The sequence below is a fragment of the Pseudorca crassidens genome, chromosome 4, assembly GCF_039906515.1.
Source record: "Pseudorca crassidens isolate mPseCra1 chromosome 4, mPseCra1.hap1, whole genome shotgun sequence".
Classification (NCBI taxonomy): domain Eukaryota; kingdom Metazoa; phylum Chordata; class Mammalia; order Artiodactyla; family Delphinidae; genus Pseudorca; species Pseudorca crassidens.
The window spans coordinates 118,751,051-118,766,697 of NC_090299.1; the positions used below are offsets into that span (position 1 = coordinate 118,751,051).

At 36.1% G+C, this 15,647-nt stretch overlaps 1 protein-coding gene across 16 annotated transcripts in view; it reads left to right on the forward strand.

The window, feature by feature from the left end:
- The window catches only part of PTPN13 (protein tyrosine phosphatase non-receptor type 13), a 235,696-nt gene that overhangs the window by 189,638 nt on the left and 30,411 nt on the right, over positions 1-15,647 (forward strand). For 12 of the 16 annotated variants that reach the window (XM_067736501.1, XM_067736502.1, XM_067736506.1 and 9 more), the window contains 10 exons: positions 835-1,202; positions 2,371-2,551; positions 3,814-3,975; positions 4,481-4,652; positions 4,754-4,964; positions 8,315-8,385; positions 10,752-10,813; positions 13,088-13,181; positions 13,897-14,034; positions 14,134-14,222. In XM_067736501.1, the coding sequence (XP_067592602.1) occupies positions 835-1,202; positions 2,371-2,551; positions 3,814-3,975; positions 4,481-4,652; positions 4,754-4,964; positions 8,315-8,385; positions 10,752-10,813; positions 13,088-13,181; positions 13,897-14,034; positions 14,134-14,222 (1,548 nt within the window). Of the gene's footprint in view, positions 1-834; positions 1,203-2,370; positions 2,552-3,813; positions 3,976-4,480; positions 4,653-4,753; positions 4,965-8,314; positions 8,386-10,751; positions 10,814-13,087; positions 13,182-13,896; positions 14,053-14,133; positions 14,223-14,890; positions 15,604-15,647 lie in introns of those variants that run through there. The other 4 variants (XR_010943112.1, XM_067736513.1, XM_067736515.1 and 1 more) reach the window with 4 other exon arrangements.

Below are 15,647 nucleotides of genomic sequence, written 5' to 3' on the forward strand. Positions count from 1 at the left end.
AGACAGCCTCTGGCCTGTCTACTTAAAATAGTGCTCCGTTACCAATGAACATGATACCTGTGTATGAAAGGCAGGAGTGTCTGGCCCCAGAAACTTTAACCCTTATATCCGGGAGAAGAGGGAGTATTATAAGGACATTAACAGGAAAGTAACATTTCTGTAAGGTGCATTATAAATAGCATTTTAAGAGACTACATTGATTTTGGGAACCAGATAGAAAGAACTGAGTGGAAATTTCTTGAGTATGTAAATTGATATGATCTTTCTGGAAAGCAATCTGGAAATATTTAACAAGGCCTTTAAAAACATCTTACATGCTGAATATAGAAAATTCTATTTCTGTTACAGGAAATTACAAGGAAATAATGAGAAACTCAGGTGAAAATCTACATACAAAAAAGTTCTAGATTTCTATTTATAGTGAAAAGCTAGAAACAACTCTGTATCCAATAAAAGAATTCTGAAATAAATTAAAGCTATAGCCATCTGTAAGATTATTATATGGTTTATGCAGTTGTTTTCAAAGCATATTTAAGGATCTCAGAAGATACTCATGGTAGAAACCTAAATTTTGAAAGCAGGGTACAAAGTATGATATTAATATATACTGTAACTCTAATTATGAATGAAAGTACAAGTTGTACAATATTAACAGCTGTTACTTTTATATATGACTTTTTCTCTAATGAGAGAAAAAAATAACATTTTTATTAGCAAAAAAATGAATATTTTAATAGGAAGTGCTTATGTTTAACACGTTCATTTTCAACCAAATGAAAATATAAGTTAATATAAGTTGTCACACTCTGATCTCTTTAAATGTGTCCATTACAGACCCCACTGCACTCTCCAGCACAAGTACCTCCAAACAACAACAGTAAAGACCCTCTTCAGACAGCATGTGTGGAGCAAGGCACCAGCTCAGATGAAAATGAAATGTCTGACAAAAGCAAGAAACCATGCACGTCCCCATCCAGGAGAGACAGTTATAGTGACAGTAGTGGCAGTGGAGAAGACGACTTAGTGAAAGCTCCAGCAAAGATACCAAACATGAGCTGGAGTTCAGCTTTGCATCAGACTCTAAGCAACATGGTGTCACAGGCACAAAGTCAACACGACGCACTCATGAGTCAAGAAACTACCATTTGTACCATGTTTTACTATCCTCAGAAAACACCTAATAAACCAGAACTTGAGGACAGGTATTGTCAATATTATGTGTAGCCCTCAAAGCAGCTGGTTAGTGTTAATAACAAGAGCAGCCACCTCCATTTCTCTAAGAATGAAATGTGTCTATCTGTGAACCTCACAATCGTTAGGCAGAAGGTGACTCTACTGGATATCTAGCTATTGCGTCTGACAGTTTTAGTTAGCACACTCTCTACCCATTTGACCTGAGCCTTGCTGCTCTTTTAAGCATATTAACTAGTAATTAAGAAAGTTTTTTGTATTTCACCATCATTCATATTATTTACCAGAAGGAGAAGAGACTTATTTTGATAGTGATGGGATAGAAGAATAAGGAGTAGACATATAAAGGGAAGCGGTAGGGAGGAAGTGGGTAGAGAGTTTGCAAAAGGTAGGACATAAAAGAGTACTGAAGAGGGGGACAGAAGAAATGATCGAAAGCATAGAGGAATACAAAGGGAAAGACTACATCTATACCTATGAGAGTCATTCAGACATTTTATGGTTTAGCTACAACTTTGGGTATATTCAGGTCCAACTATGTATATGTTCAAGTTTTTTTTTTTTGTTTTTTTCCTATTGTGTCATCCAAAATAACTACAAGAATAAGACTTACTCTTTTCTTATTTCTTCCTTTTTCTTATGTTGAAACACACATTAGGCTTCTGATAACATTAGCTTCAGCCTTGAATTAACAACTAGGAGTCAAAAGTATACCTATTTAGGGCTTCCCTGGTGGCGCAGTGTTTGAGAGTCCGCCTGCCAATGCAGGGGACACGGGTTTGTGCCCCGGTCTGGGAAGATCCCACATGCCGCGGAGCAACTGGGCCCGTGAGCCATGGCCGCTGAGCCTGCGCGTCCAGAGCCTGTGCTCCGTTAAGGGGAGAGGCCACAACAGTGAGAGGCCCACATACTGCAAAAAACAACAACAAAAAAAGTATACCTATTTAACTTTTCATACTGATTTTTGCAGCTTAAAGAGGTAGACAGAGAATAAGAATCAGTAATGTTGGCATAGAACAGATGTGAAATAAATTCATAGTCCAGAATCAGACAAAAAGTAGCTTAGGATCTCAATAAAAAGCAAACATAAATATTTGTTGAGCATTTTCTGTTTGTGGCACAAACTTACTATATTGACATTGCAATGTGTTTGAAAATAGTCTTACTTTGTCTCTGTAGTAATCCTTCCCCTCGACCACCCGCTGTAACTCCTGGGCAGAGTTGTCAATCTCAGTCAGAATCTGCTTCCACTAATGCAATGGATAAATGTCATAAATGTCACACTTCTGAGCCAACTAGACAGGAAAGCTTGACGTCTTTGAAAAATGACTTGGAAAACCACCTTGAAGACTTTGAACTGGTGAGTTATTTCCTTTGTATGAAGAAAATTCCATATTTTCTCAAGTAAAATGTAGTCCTCCACAGTTTCCCTTTAGGGAAAAGGCTGTGTTTTAGATTAGCCTCATATCTATGTTCAGTAAATAGATAACATATCTGGCTGGTATGTTTCTCTGCTGAGAATTAGGGAAAAAGGCAAAAAGACCTGAGTATAAATCCTGACTCTACCACTGACTTGCTGTAGTTTGGCAGGTGCCTATGGACAAATTACTTAATCCTCTGAGTCTTAGTAGTTTTAGCTCTAAAATGAGACTAGTAACCTCATAGTATTGTGGTGAGGATTAAATGAAATAACATATGTAGAGCACCTAGCAAAGTACCTGTTATTTCCCAAATTCTGATGAGTTACCTGTTTAATTTTTAATCAAGTTTGAATGTAATTTTATTCTCCTCCACACTGTTTTATGGGTGCCTATAAATGGAATCCTTTTCTTTACTAATAGCCCTAGAACTTCTAAAGCTACAAATTCAGTTTGGAAGCCAGCCAAATTTCCAAGAATAATATGCTTAACACTGATTCGAAATCACCCTTTTTCAATACTGTTTTTATTTTTGTTACCTAAGTAATAAATATTTATTATAGGAAAATTAGAAAACAAAAATTAAAACCACCTATAATCTCACCACTCAAAAACCATAAACATTTTGGAGTTAATCTTTCCAGGTACTTCATTTTCCTATAATTGCATGTGTGTGTGTGTGTGTGTGTGTGTGTGTGTAGCATCTACATCTTCAACTTCATTCTCAGCAACAGAGTGAAAATAATCTTTGAACAATTTCCTTAGAAGTCTGTCATCATGCCGGTAAGCTGTAAGCAACCTTATCTCAATTGAAATCTAAAAAAAAAAATTATACAACTAAATACCTCAAGTTGTGATATTTAGTCACCCAGACTTCATGTATTTACCCCCAAAAAAACTTTCTTTTGTTGCTCTTGGCATGGGTGTTTGTCACTGTTTGTTCCGAAAATACAAGAATTGAAGCATGAGTAAGTTCTGTCTCAGCTATCTAGACAAGCACATAATGTTGAATTTAAACTCAACTCTTACATGGGCAGGGAGGCATTTTCTAGAATTGGACATACCTGGCTTCTTCACTTGGGCAAGTTAAGTAACCTTTTAAGGTGTAGTGTCCTCCTGTGTTAATCAATGGAAATATTTGTCTTTCTCTTTGCCTTTACAGCAAAATAGACAACCTAAAAGAATCACTGTTTTCTTCCCTTAGGAGATGATAGAACTCCACATTACCCTAATTAAGTCGGAAAAAGGAAGCCTGGGTTTTACAGTAACCAAAGGCAATCAGAGTATTGGTTGTTATGTTCATGATGTCATTCAGGATCCAGCCAAAAGTGATGGAAGGCTAAGACCTGGGGACCGGCTCATAAAGGTGAGACATTTAAACAGACTCTGTGCAAATGTGACCAGAGATCAATCCAGGACCGAAGAAGGAAAAGCAAGAAGGTTGAGTTAATATAATACTCTATTTCACTGCTTGGTTTATGTTTTCCTTCTCCACCTCTTAAAAGTAAAGGCCTTTATATAGTAATAATTTGGAAAATGCTTAATCTCAGTTAAGGCATTAAACAAGCTATCTTGGGTCTCAGGAAGAGAAAGTTTCTTAAATTGCTATAAGAATAAATTTTCTGTATTAGCAAAGTAATGACATTTGTTAGGTATTTTACATTATTATTTCATTTATAATTACTTGGTCATTGTGTTCATGATTTCCACAGTAGAGGGGATTACCAATAAACTAGAGACCATTCTTTATTGTGAATCTCCTACTGGCTAAAATAAATTATATAAAAAGTTAGGGAAATTACTGTATTTTGTTGGCAACTTATGTGTTCCAGTAATTGTAATCCTACTTTGCCCCATTCTCATTTTTATAGGTTAATGATACAGATGTTACAAAAATGACTCACACAGATGCAGTGAATCTACTCCGAGCTGCACCCAAGACAGTCAGATTAGTTCTTGGCCGAGTTCTAGAATTACCCAGGATGCTAATGCTGCCTGATTTGCTACCTGACATTACATTTACATGCAACAAAGAGGAGCTGGGTAATGCAAATTCAAGCTTTGTGCAGTGTGATTTTTCTTGGCTAGATTAAGAGTAAGTACTGTTAAGACTAAGTAAACAAATATTTTTCTGTTCCCTAAAGGTTTTTCCTTATCTGGAGGTCACGACAGCCTTCATCAAGTGGTATATGTTAGTGATATCAATCCAAGGTCAGTTGCAGCCACTGAGGGTAATCTCCAGCTCTTAGACATCATCCACTATGTGAACGGAGTCAGCACACAAGGAATGACTTTGGAAGAAGCTAGGAGAGCATTAGACATGTCACTGCCTTCAGTGGTGCTGAAAGCAACAAGGTACTCTACAGTTATTCACGGATTTTGTTTGTGTATGCACATCCATTTCAGGCCATTAAAAGATACTAGGTTTTCTTAAAGATATTCCTGAATTAGTAATTCACAGACTAAGTGAATGGGGGTTAGTAATTTATGTGCTTCCTTCATAGTAGTCAAATGTCGGTGCCAGTTTTCATGCCTCGCACCTGCATCCCACACTATCCAGAGCAATCCTCAAACAGGTCTCAGCAATCACTGTAGTAAAGCAAGGACTGTGCGCTGATTGCCTTAGACCTAAATTAAGACCAGCCCTGATGAGGAAAAGGGATAAGAATGTATTGACTGGCCCAGGCCAGTCCTGGCCGATTCCCAGAGCTGGGACATGGTCAGTCCTACCTGAAAGTCATGTCTACAACCAATGGGGCATAGACCATCACATTCACTATACCTCATGACAATTTCACGTTATAAAAAATGCTAATAGCAACTTTTCTTTCACTTAATGGAAATAAATTGAAAAAAAATATGTATTAGTTTCTCTTTTTTTAATGTTTTTATTTATTTGGCTGCATTGGGTCTTCATTGCGGCATGTGGGACCTTTTGTTGCAGCACTCGTTGAGGTGCTCATTGCGGTGCATGGGCTCTTTGTTGCGGCGCCCAGGCTTCTCTAGTTGTGGCATGCGGGTTTTCTCTTCTCTAGTTGTGGTGCAGGCTCCAGGGTGTGTGGGCTCTGTAGTTTGCAGCAGGTGGGCTCTCTAGCTGAGGTGTGCGAGCTCGGTAGTTGTGGCACAGGGGCTTAGTTGCTCCGCGGCATGTGGGATCTTAGTTCCCCAACCAGTGATTGAACCCGTGTCACCTGCACTGGAAGGTGGATTCTTTACCACTGGACCACCAGGGAAGTCCCTATGTATTAGTTTCTTACTACTATTAAATTACTACAAATTCTTTGTCCTAAAATCAAGGTGTTGGCAAGCTCCCTTCCATAGGCTCCAGGAGAAAATCCATTTCCTTGCTTTTCCAACTTCTAGACATTGCCCATATTCCTTGGTTCATAGCCCTTTGCCATCTTTAAAGCCAGCAATCACAGCACTCTCTGCTTTGGTCGTCACATCTTTCTGACTCTGACATTCCTACCTCTCTGTTTAACTTATAAGGACCCCTGTGATTACATTGGGCCCAGCCAGATAATCCAGAATAATCTCCTCACCTCTAGATCCTTAATTTACTCACATCTGCAAAATTCCTTTTGCCATGCAAGATAACATATTCAAAGGTTCTGGGGATTATAATGCAGACATCTTTGGGGGGCCATTACTCCACCTGCCACATGTACATGAACCCGGGCTTTCTAGATTACGGTCTTATGTTACATAAGAGAAAACTTCACATTTGTATCTGCGATACATGGTGAGTTTTATATAGTATGTCTTCCAAAATATAGAAACTGTTAATTAAATCATTTGATCATAAACCCATTTTTCCTTCTGAACCTTTAAGTTAGATTGTATACTTTTTCCCTTGAACATAACCCCTGACCGGTTTTCTTCAATATTTATAAAAATTAGATTGGCATACAGTTATTTTCATAGGTGTACCTGAATGTTAATTAGTGGAGGAGGAGAGTGTTCAAACAACCTGGAAAATGTTTTTATGAAAACATTTCTGCTAACCATAGATCTAGATGAATTTTTTGCCTCCAAATCACTAGAGCAGCCCTTACCCTAGGTCTAAAATCAGTTTCTTTTCTCTTTCTACTTTTATCTTTGCTGAAGTCACTACAGTACAGTAGTAGCTGTAGATACAGTAGATACAGTAGTAGCAGTCATAGTTACCTTACCCTTCATTCTTCTTCCAGCTCTCTCTCCTCTGTTGTTTTATTTCTGCCCTCTTTTAAGTCCACAGGGGGGCTTTCCTGGTGGCACAGCAGTTAAGAATCTGCCTGCCAACGCAGGGGACACGGGTTCGAGCCCTGGTCTGGGAAGGTCCCACATGCCGTGGAGCAACTGAGCCCACTAGCCACAACTACTGAGCCTGTGCTCTAGAGCCCGCAGGCCACAACTGCTGAGCCCATGTGCCACAACTACCGAAGGCTGCGTGCCTAGAGCCCGTGCTCCGCAACGAGAGAAACTACCGCAATGAGAAGCCCGCGCACCGCAAGGAAGAGTAGCCCCCGCGCGCAGCAACAAAGACCTAATGCAGCCAAAAATAAAATAAATAAATTTATTTAAAAATTAAAGAAATAATAAAGTCTACAGGGTAACAGTAATGGAGGGTTGTATACTTGTGGTAATTATTTGTCAAGAGCTGTAAAGTGTCTGTAATTTTACCCTATTTGCAAACTAATAAACTAGCCAGTTATTGTTTTATGAATGCTGGTAGAAGATATGAAACTCCTGTATCGGAAACAAAAGACCTTATTACTAAAGGCACAGCAAGCAGCATGAGCGTGGTATTGGTGTCGGTTCCCATGTCCTCCAAGTCCCATGGAGATGACATATGTGGGCCTAGTGGGTTTCTGTACATGCAGTGGGTTATAGTACAGGAGAAGAGTACTGTAAGAAGAGCCAGGGAACCCACCACTTTATAGCAGCCTGTAAGAAAGCTTGCATTTTGTTTGGGTAGAGAGATTACATAATTCCTCAAGCTTGCTCACCATGAACATAGCCTTGAGAATTGGCCCAGATAAAAAGTGGTTAGAGCCTTTGCATTTCTGAGGTACCCAGCAAGAACATACAGGGTTGCTTAGGACCCATGGCTGATTGCCTCTCCCAACACTGTATACCTTAGGCAACCTCCCTTTTCTTTCAAGTATTAGCAACAATAAAATCACATTCTAATACTCTTCCAAGGTGCTGTCTCTTGACTGTTTTTCATGTTGGGTTGTACTATTCTTATAATGCTTTGAATATATGTATTTTGTCTAGATTTTCACTTAAAGTAATTCCAAAGAAAAACACGTATCAGGGGCTTTAGATAGGCAAAACTTAGTGATCTGTGACTTTTGAGTGTGGTTATCTTTGAACTATCACTTGAGTGACAGTGAACTAAGTTATTAGATCATGAATATTACCAGTGTTTTAAATGAGAGGGGAAATATGGTGATGTATTGAACTGAAACCCAAGAAAGATTATGTAAAGAAGTGATTCTTAATCTTTTTTCAGTCAAGAATGTCTCCCTCAACCATGTATAGATGAACCCTGATAAAATTTTGTCTGCAGCTTCAGGAAGTACCTAGACCCCCTGAAGCCCATCTAAAATAAAGCTCCTGAGGCTAAATAGTTAACAGATGGCTTGAAGGATATTTAAACAAACATCTTAAATAATTTGCAATTGCGTTTTGTTTTGTTTTGTTTTTTGTAAACAACACAGAAATGGTCATCCAGTGGTTCCCAGTTCTAAGATGTCTGCTGTTTCAGCTCCAAAGTCAGCCAAAGCCAATGGTAAGGATATAGTCATTTTATGACAGCAAGTAGTTATAGAGAGGTAACTATTTTTTTCCCCAAAAGCAAGTTTGGATACTATCACCAAAATGTTTTTATTGCCCTTCCAGACTGTTTTGCAGGATCTGAGTGAAAAAATTACACTTAAATAAAAGCATCTCTAATATTCTGTGCATAATAGGAAAGAGTAGAGCAGCATGGCATTTAAAGCCAGATAGAACTGAGTTTACAAGTCCTGTGTAACCTTAGCAAGTTACTTGATCTGTATCTAAGCCTCTATTTTCTACCAGTAAAATAAGAACATTAATAGTATCTATCTGTTAAGGTTATAATGAGACATAAATACAATAATATACTTGCCACAATGATTGTCACATAATAATTTATTCAGACAGTTACTAAATTTCTTCTCTATGCCAGGCAGTGTACTGGGCATTGTGAATATAGCAATGAGTAAACAAAGTATCTGTCTTATATTCTAGCATAGTAATAGAAATTGTAATCTTAATAGTTGTGGCAGCAAACATTAATTTAATGCTTTTTCTGGACTAAGCATTCTTCTAGATGCTCAAATCCTCACAGCAACCCTGTGAGACTAGTATTGCTATTATCCTCCTTTTATAGAAGGGGAAACCAAGGCACAGAAAAGTTTGATAACTTGCCCAAGCTACAGGGTTAATAAATAGTCAAGCCAGAATTTAAACCTAGGATGTCTGACTCCATGCTCTCATTCACATAATCAGGCTCAGTAAATGCAGCTTTTATTGATAGTATTCATATAAGAATGTTAGGTACAGGGGAATGTGGTTGAACTTAAAGAGTATTTGAAATGTAAATCCAGTACTTCTTAGTACTTCTTATATAACTAAACTTTTAGGTTATCAGGCAGTAGTATCTAAATACCAAAATAGCTAAAAGAAATCTGCCAATTGCAGTTGTAGTTTGATTATCTTTGTTCTCTGTTGTTACCTGAATGCCTTAGGGGTCCTTCTTGCTGCTTTCTAATAGTTCTGGTTCACATTAGAGTCAAACTACTTCACAGAACAGTCAGGAGAGCATTTTTCTAGTGACCTCTGAGAACACTCCTGTTTGTAACTTTCAAGGCAGAGGAGGGTAGCTGTGCCCTGCCCCCTTGTAGAAACTGCCTAGTAATCTGTCTTTATGGGATTCTCAGGCCTAATTTCTTTATGAATTCTGAAAATCACATAGTATCAGTAATAGGAACTCTCTTGTAGTGATGAAAATGTAAAATGGTACAACCATTTTGGAAAGCAGTTTGACAGTTTCTTAAAAATTTAAACATATGCCCACCATATGATCCAGCCGTTCCACTCCTGTTTGTTTACTAAAGAGAAAACAAAGCATATATTCATACACAAAAACTTGTACAGGAATTTTTTAGCAGCTTTCTTTGTAATAACCAAAATCTGAAACCACTCAAATGTCTAAAATCTGTTGAATGAATAACCATTTGTAATATATCCAAGCAACAGAATACTACTCAGCAATAAAAATGAATAGATTGTTGATACATGCAACAACATAATTAAAATAAAATAGGTATGCTGAATGAAAGAAACCAGACAAAAAAAGAATCCATATTGTATTATTCAATTTATACAAGATTGTACAAAAGTGCAAATTAATCTATAGTGACAAAGGAGATTAGTGGTTGCCTGGGGACAGAGGGGGAGAGAGGAACAGGGGGAACAGATGGGAGAGATTACAAATAACAAACTATTGTGCTTTATACTACTCCAGTATGATTCTTTGGAACCAGTGGTTCATTTTTGGTATACTTTTTAATTATTTTTCCTGGTAGTTTAATAAGGTATCTCCTGGAAATAATGAATCTAATTTTTAACTGTAGGGGAAACAATATCATTTTTAATATATGTATTGAATTTTTATGCTGATATCTAAGAGTTAAAATCCACATTTGGTTTATAAATATACTAAAAGTCCTTTCCAGTTGTATCCATACTTATTTTTCTGTGTTAAATTGATAGTCTTTGTGAAATGAGATAAAGGACCTACTATCTTTCCAGTGACTATATAGTTCAGCATCTGTAATGTCTCTTCCATTTAGTTGGGAAAATCTATATTTAGTGTCTCACACTAGAAACATTTAGCCCAAACTGAGCTTTTATGCAAACTATTTTCTTTTAAGAAATTGGCTTTGTCCTTGGAATAAACCCTTCTCTAATATTTGATTCCATTTAGTTGATTTTAATCACTTTGTGATATGACCTTAGTGTATTAATAAAAATAAGAACATGCGCAGAAATATGGGTTTTCTTTCACTATTTTGTTGTCCCTAATGTGGTTCTGAGTGGCTCATCCTTTTCTTTCTGTTCTTCCTTCAGGTCATCACATTGTGGAGCCTTGTGGCAAACCGGCACTCACACCTAATAACTCATTCTCCAAGGTAAGTGAAAAGCCACCTTCTTTGTGTCCTACTTCCTTATCTAAATAAGTAGCTTGTTTGTATTTTGAACCAAACTGATTTCATATTTAAATATTTGCCTTTTTTAGACACATGTATTGATTTTTAGATACATGTACTTAGTGAACTAATAGGACTTACTAAGTAACACACAATGAAAAGCCCCCACACAAGTAACCCTACATCATCGGGCACACATTCAGCTCTTAAATAGGCTGATTACTTATATAGATAGCTTTAGTGCTGGGATTTTTTATTAATATGCACAGTTCTTTTGGTTGTCTCTTAGATACCCAGAAGAGAAAAATGTAATTAAGAGTGGGTTAACATTGACCAGCAGTGACTCTCAAATGACAGATCTCTGCTACTAGTGAGGCAAAACTGTAGTGGCAAAAGAAATAGGCTTACTTGCTTTTTTAAAGACATAGAAAATGCTTTACTACATAATAAAATGAAAGAACCTAAATCATTTAAGATTATCACAGGGAAATCTGGAGGTGTTTTAACAAAAATATTTTAATACATAACTAAATTCCACTTTCAAGCTCTTTATTTAAGGCTACATTTATACCCATTTGTTTGGCTAACATTTCTTTTTACTTTCTGGCATGTAATATACACAGCTTCCAGCTGGATCTTCATTTCATGGAACTGTTTTATCTCACACGTATCTCATGCAATCTATTCTCAACCTCACTACTCAAATATCTTTCCACGTAAAATCCAGAGCTGAGGCATCTCCCTCCTAGTAATCTGAAAATCTTATCAGCTCAACAAGATTTCTGGAATTAGAACTTTTGTTATTCGTGATTGTAAACATTTTTTGTTGGAGTTAAAATCTTCCAGGAAGTCTCCTAAATGATATTCTGTCCTTGAATACTAATGTCTGTACTATGAATTTCTCATGAAGAGTGGAATTTTACAATCCAGTGAAATTTTTTGACATTATGTAACCATTATTTATGAAGAGATAATTTCATTGCATCTACTATCTCTACCTTTTATCTTTTTTATTCTTAACATCTTTATTAGAGTATAACTGCTTTACAATCGTGTGTTAGTTTCTGCTTTATAACAAAGTGAATCAGTTATACATATACATATATCCCTATATCTCTTCCCTCTTGCATCTCCCTCCCTCCCACCCTCCTTATCCCACCCCTCTAGGTGGTCACAAAGCACCAAGTTGATCTCCTTGTCCTATGCGGCTGCTTCCCACTAGCTATCTATTTTACGTTTGGTAGTGTATATATGTCCATGCCACTCTCTCACTTTGTCCCATCTTACCCTTCCCCCTCCCTGTATCCTCAAGTCCATTATCTATTAGGTCTGCATCTTTATTCCCGTCTTGCCCCTAGGTTCTTCATGACCTTTTCTTTTGTTGTTTTTTAGATTCCATATATATGTGTTGGCATACGGTATTTGTTTTTCTCTTTCTGACTTCACTCTGTATGACAGACTCTAGGTCTACCTTTTATCTTAATAAAAAAAGTAAAATCTTTAAAGCAAACCATGCTTTATTTGTATAAAATTATTTTAATTTATTCTAATCATTTAATATTGCATTTTGCCCTAATCATCTTTCTTTTAATAGGCTACGTGCCATGAAGTGCTTCATAATTAACCATTGAATTTAAAAGTTACCTTCCATTTAATTAGTACCTTATAGTTATGAATCCATTGCTATTTTCCTTAAATTGAGATGAGGTTTAGACTAGATTTGAAAATCTTTATAGCCAACAGTTGATCAGATTGCTAAACTGAAGACTATGTCCATGTAACAACTTCACAAATACTTAAAAGATTGACTTTTTTCTCATTTCCCTGAACTTCTTAGTAGGTCTATTTAACTTTTCAAAAAAGTTCTATGGAAGACAGATCCCATAGAATATGCCTTAAAAAGAGATTTCTGCAGTCAAATAAATTTAGGAAATACTACATAATACATTTCTCTTTTGACAACTCAAAATTTCTATTAGTAAGCATTGTGAGAATTCTTGGAATAAAAATATTGATTTAATGTTGCTTAATCTAGTGTTTCCAGGCATATCTGATGATGGAAAGTCCCATACCCTTTCCATATTTCATTGCACTGGTATCTCCTAGAAGCACTGATCCAATCTGGGGAGATATAAAAAGGATTTTGTACCGAGAAGGAAGGGGAAAAGGACATGGAGAGACAGTGTGCAGTCCCTTCCTAATCCTGGATGTTAGTAAAATAGAAAACTAATGATTTGCTTTGGTTTTATACTTTAGGTTAATGGGGAAGAAATAATTGAAATTTTGTACCCTGAAAGAAAATGTTCTACTTATCAGATGAAGGAATCAGCAGACCTGATTCTATCCAAAGGTAGTTTCCCAAATCGAGTCATCCAGTTACTCTAAATGCCCTAATAATTCAAGTAATAAAGAAATGTTGGCAGCCTTTCTTATTTGCCTTACATGTTCCTGTAGCTTTAAAAGGAAAGATTATTGTTCAGAGAAATAAAAGAACAGCGTAAAATTAATATTAGCTGCACTACTGTACAAATGTCCAGTATTCATTCTCATCTCTAAGATTAAAATGATTTTTAAATGATTGAAGAGATAGCAGTTTTGTTTGATAATTGTTTCTTGTATTTTTTTGAAGCAGCAATTCACTGGCTACCTAATAACTGAGACCTTTTTTCTTGGGGATGTTTGGGCTGCCCTATTATATCCTTAATCTCTGTAACATAACTTCTTTGGTTGAAATTTCTTTAGTTTCTTTTATAAATTAACAATTTGGGATTAAGTTAGGGAAATAAACATTAAATTATTAATGTCCTTTGAAAAGGTGTATCACAGAGATTGATTTTGGTTTATTCAGTTGCATTTGTGTGGTCTTTTGTCATAACAGCCAAAGTAGCTCTAGAACTAAAAATGCCTGGGTCCCATTAGTGTAAACCACTTTTCCTGTCATGGCTGGTTTTTCAAAGTGGATGCTTAAAATTTGAAAGACCTGGCATATTATATTTGACACATTGTCTCTTTCTCATACCAATATTTTTTAAAGTAAAATCCCATGTAAATTACTGTTTTTCAAGAATCTGATGTACAAGAAGATGATATTTATGATGATCCTCAAGAAGCTGAAGTTATCCAGTCTCTGCTGGATGTTGTGGATGAGGAAGCTCAAAATCTTTTAAACCAAAATAATGCAGCACGAGATGCCTGTGCTCCAGGTAGATGAACCAGAATGAGTAAGTTGGTACACGGAAGGAGTACAGGAAGGCCTCTGCAGAGCATTTTAATTCCTCTTGGCCTATTTCTTTCTTTCCCAGGTGCATTGAAAACCATTGGGAAGTTATGTGAAGAGAGAGCAGAAGATACAGACTATGATGGTTCACCTTTACCTGAAGAGTTTACGGAGGTAAGGATAATACCTAGATAAACACTCTGTGATGCTATATCTTGTTAGAATTCTCTGATGAGGCCTTACCTCTCCCTACCTACCAGTTTCCCTTCTAAGTATTAAAGATAATATCCTGATGGCTGGTTAGTAACCTCAGTAAGAATTAGAACTGATGTCATTTACTCATTTTGGAGAAAACTTGCCTTTAAATCATTTAACCTCTTTTGGTGAAGGTTTCCATTCAGGAAAATAGTGCCCAAAAATCTTTTTTTTTTTTTCTTTTTTTGCATCTTCATTATTATTACACCAAATCAAAGTTGGTAATTCCAAGATCCCATTCCAGTTAATACCTAACCTAGGTAGAAAACTTGATTTTTATCCTTGAGTGCTTGTTTTCTTCTGCCCCTCATGGATCCTTGGTCTTAATTATCATGGAAACATCTCATTCTTTCATTTACTCCGTGGCTTTTGCTCTGATTGCTCTGCAATTTCAGTTGAGACATGTTTTAAAAGATTTAGACAGCTGACATTCATAATACATTAAACTAGTTGGATGCAAACTAGTAAAAATAAGCTGTACAGGAATTAGTGCTTAATATATAGTATATACGTTTGTTAAAATCTTAAAAAAAATAAAACCCCAAAGTTGGAATCATCTGAGATTAATTTTATTTTTTGCATTTAAGAGTCATCCTATGCCAGGGAAAGAATTACTATTCAAGTTTCCCCAAGCCAAAAAAAAAAAAGAAGAAGGAGGAAGAGAAAGAAACAATTAATTTTCAAAAATGTAATCATAGACTTATTTAAGACTAAGACTTCAGATCTTCTGGGACATTGAACTGACTAAGAAAAAAGCATGAAATAGTAGATAAATAATATGTAAGCCTGCTCAAACTAGGCATCACCCTATTTATATGAATCTGATCTTGCCCATTGTTCTAGGATAATTTCCCTCACAAGGCTTCTGATTCTTCCTATTGAACACCTTCAAAATTGTCAAAACTAAGCTGGTCTGGATTCTTACCACGCATGTACCCACACACAATCTCATATACACGTGATTATTTTCATTAAATACTTATATATAATTAATGTATGTAAATACAAGGAAGCTTATATCTGTTTTAGTATGTATTTCCTAATCTAAAAAAATGATTACACAAATATTAAATAGCTCACAATGTATCATGCTGTAGTGTTTTTACTTAAGTTATTGTTCTTTTGTACTATCTAAATATTAATAATTATAACAATAAGCTCTTTGAAAAAGATTTTCTGAACATTTTAAATCATACTAATCATATTTTTATTAATACTATTTAAAATACCCCTTAAAATGTATGTTCTGAAGTCTCTTAACTAAGACAGTAAATAAAAATCTTTAATATCCATTTCAAAATCCAATGCCTTTTCTTTAAAAAAAAAAAAAAGCTTAACATAATA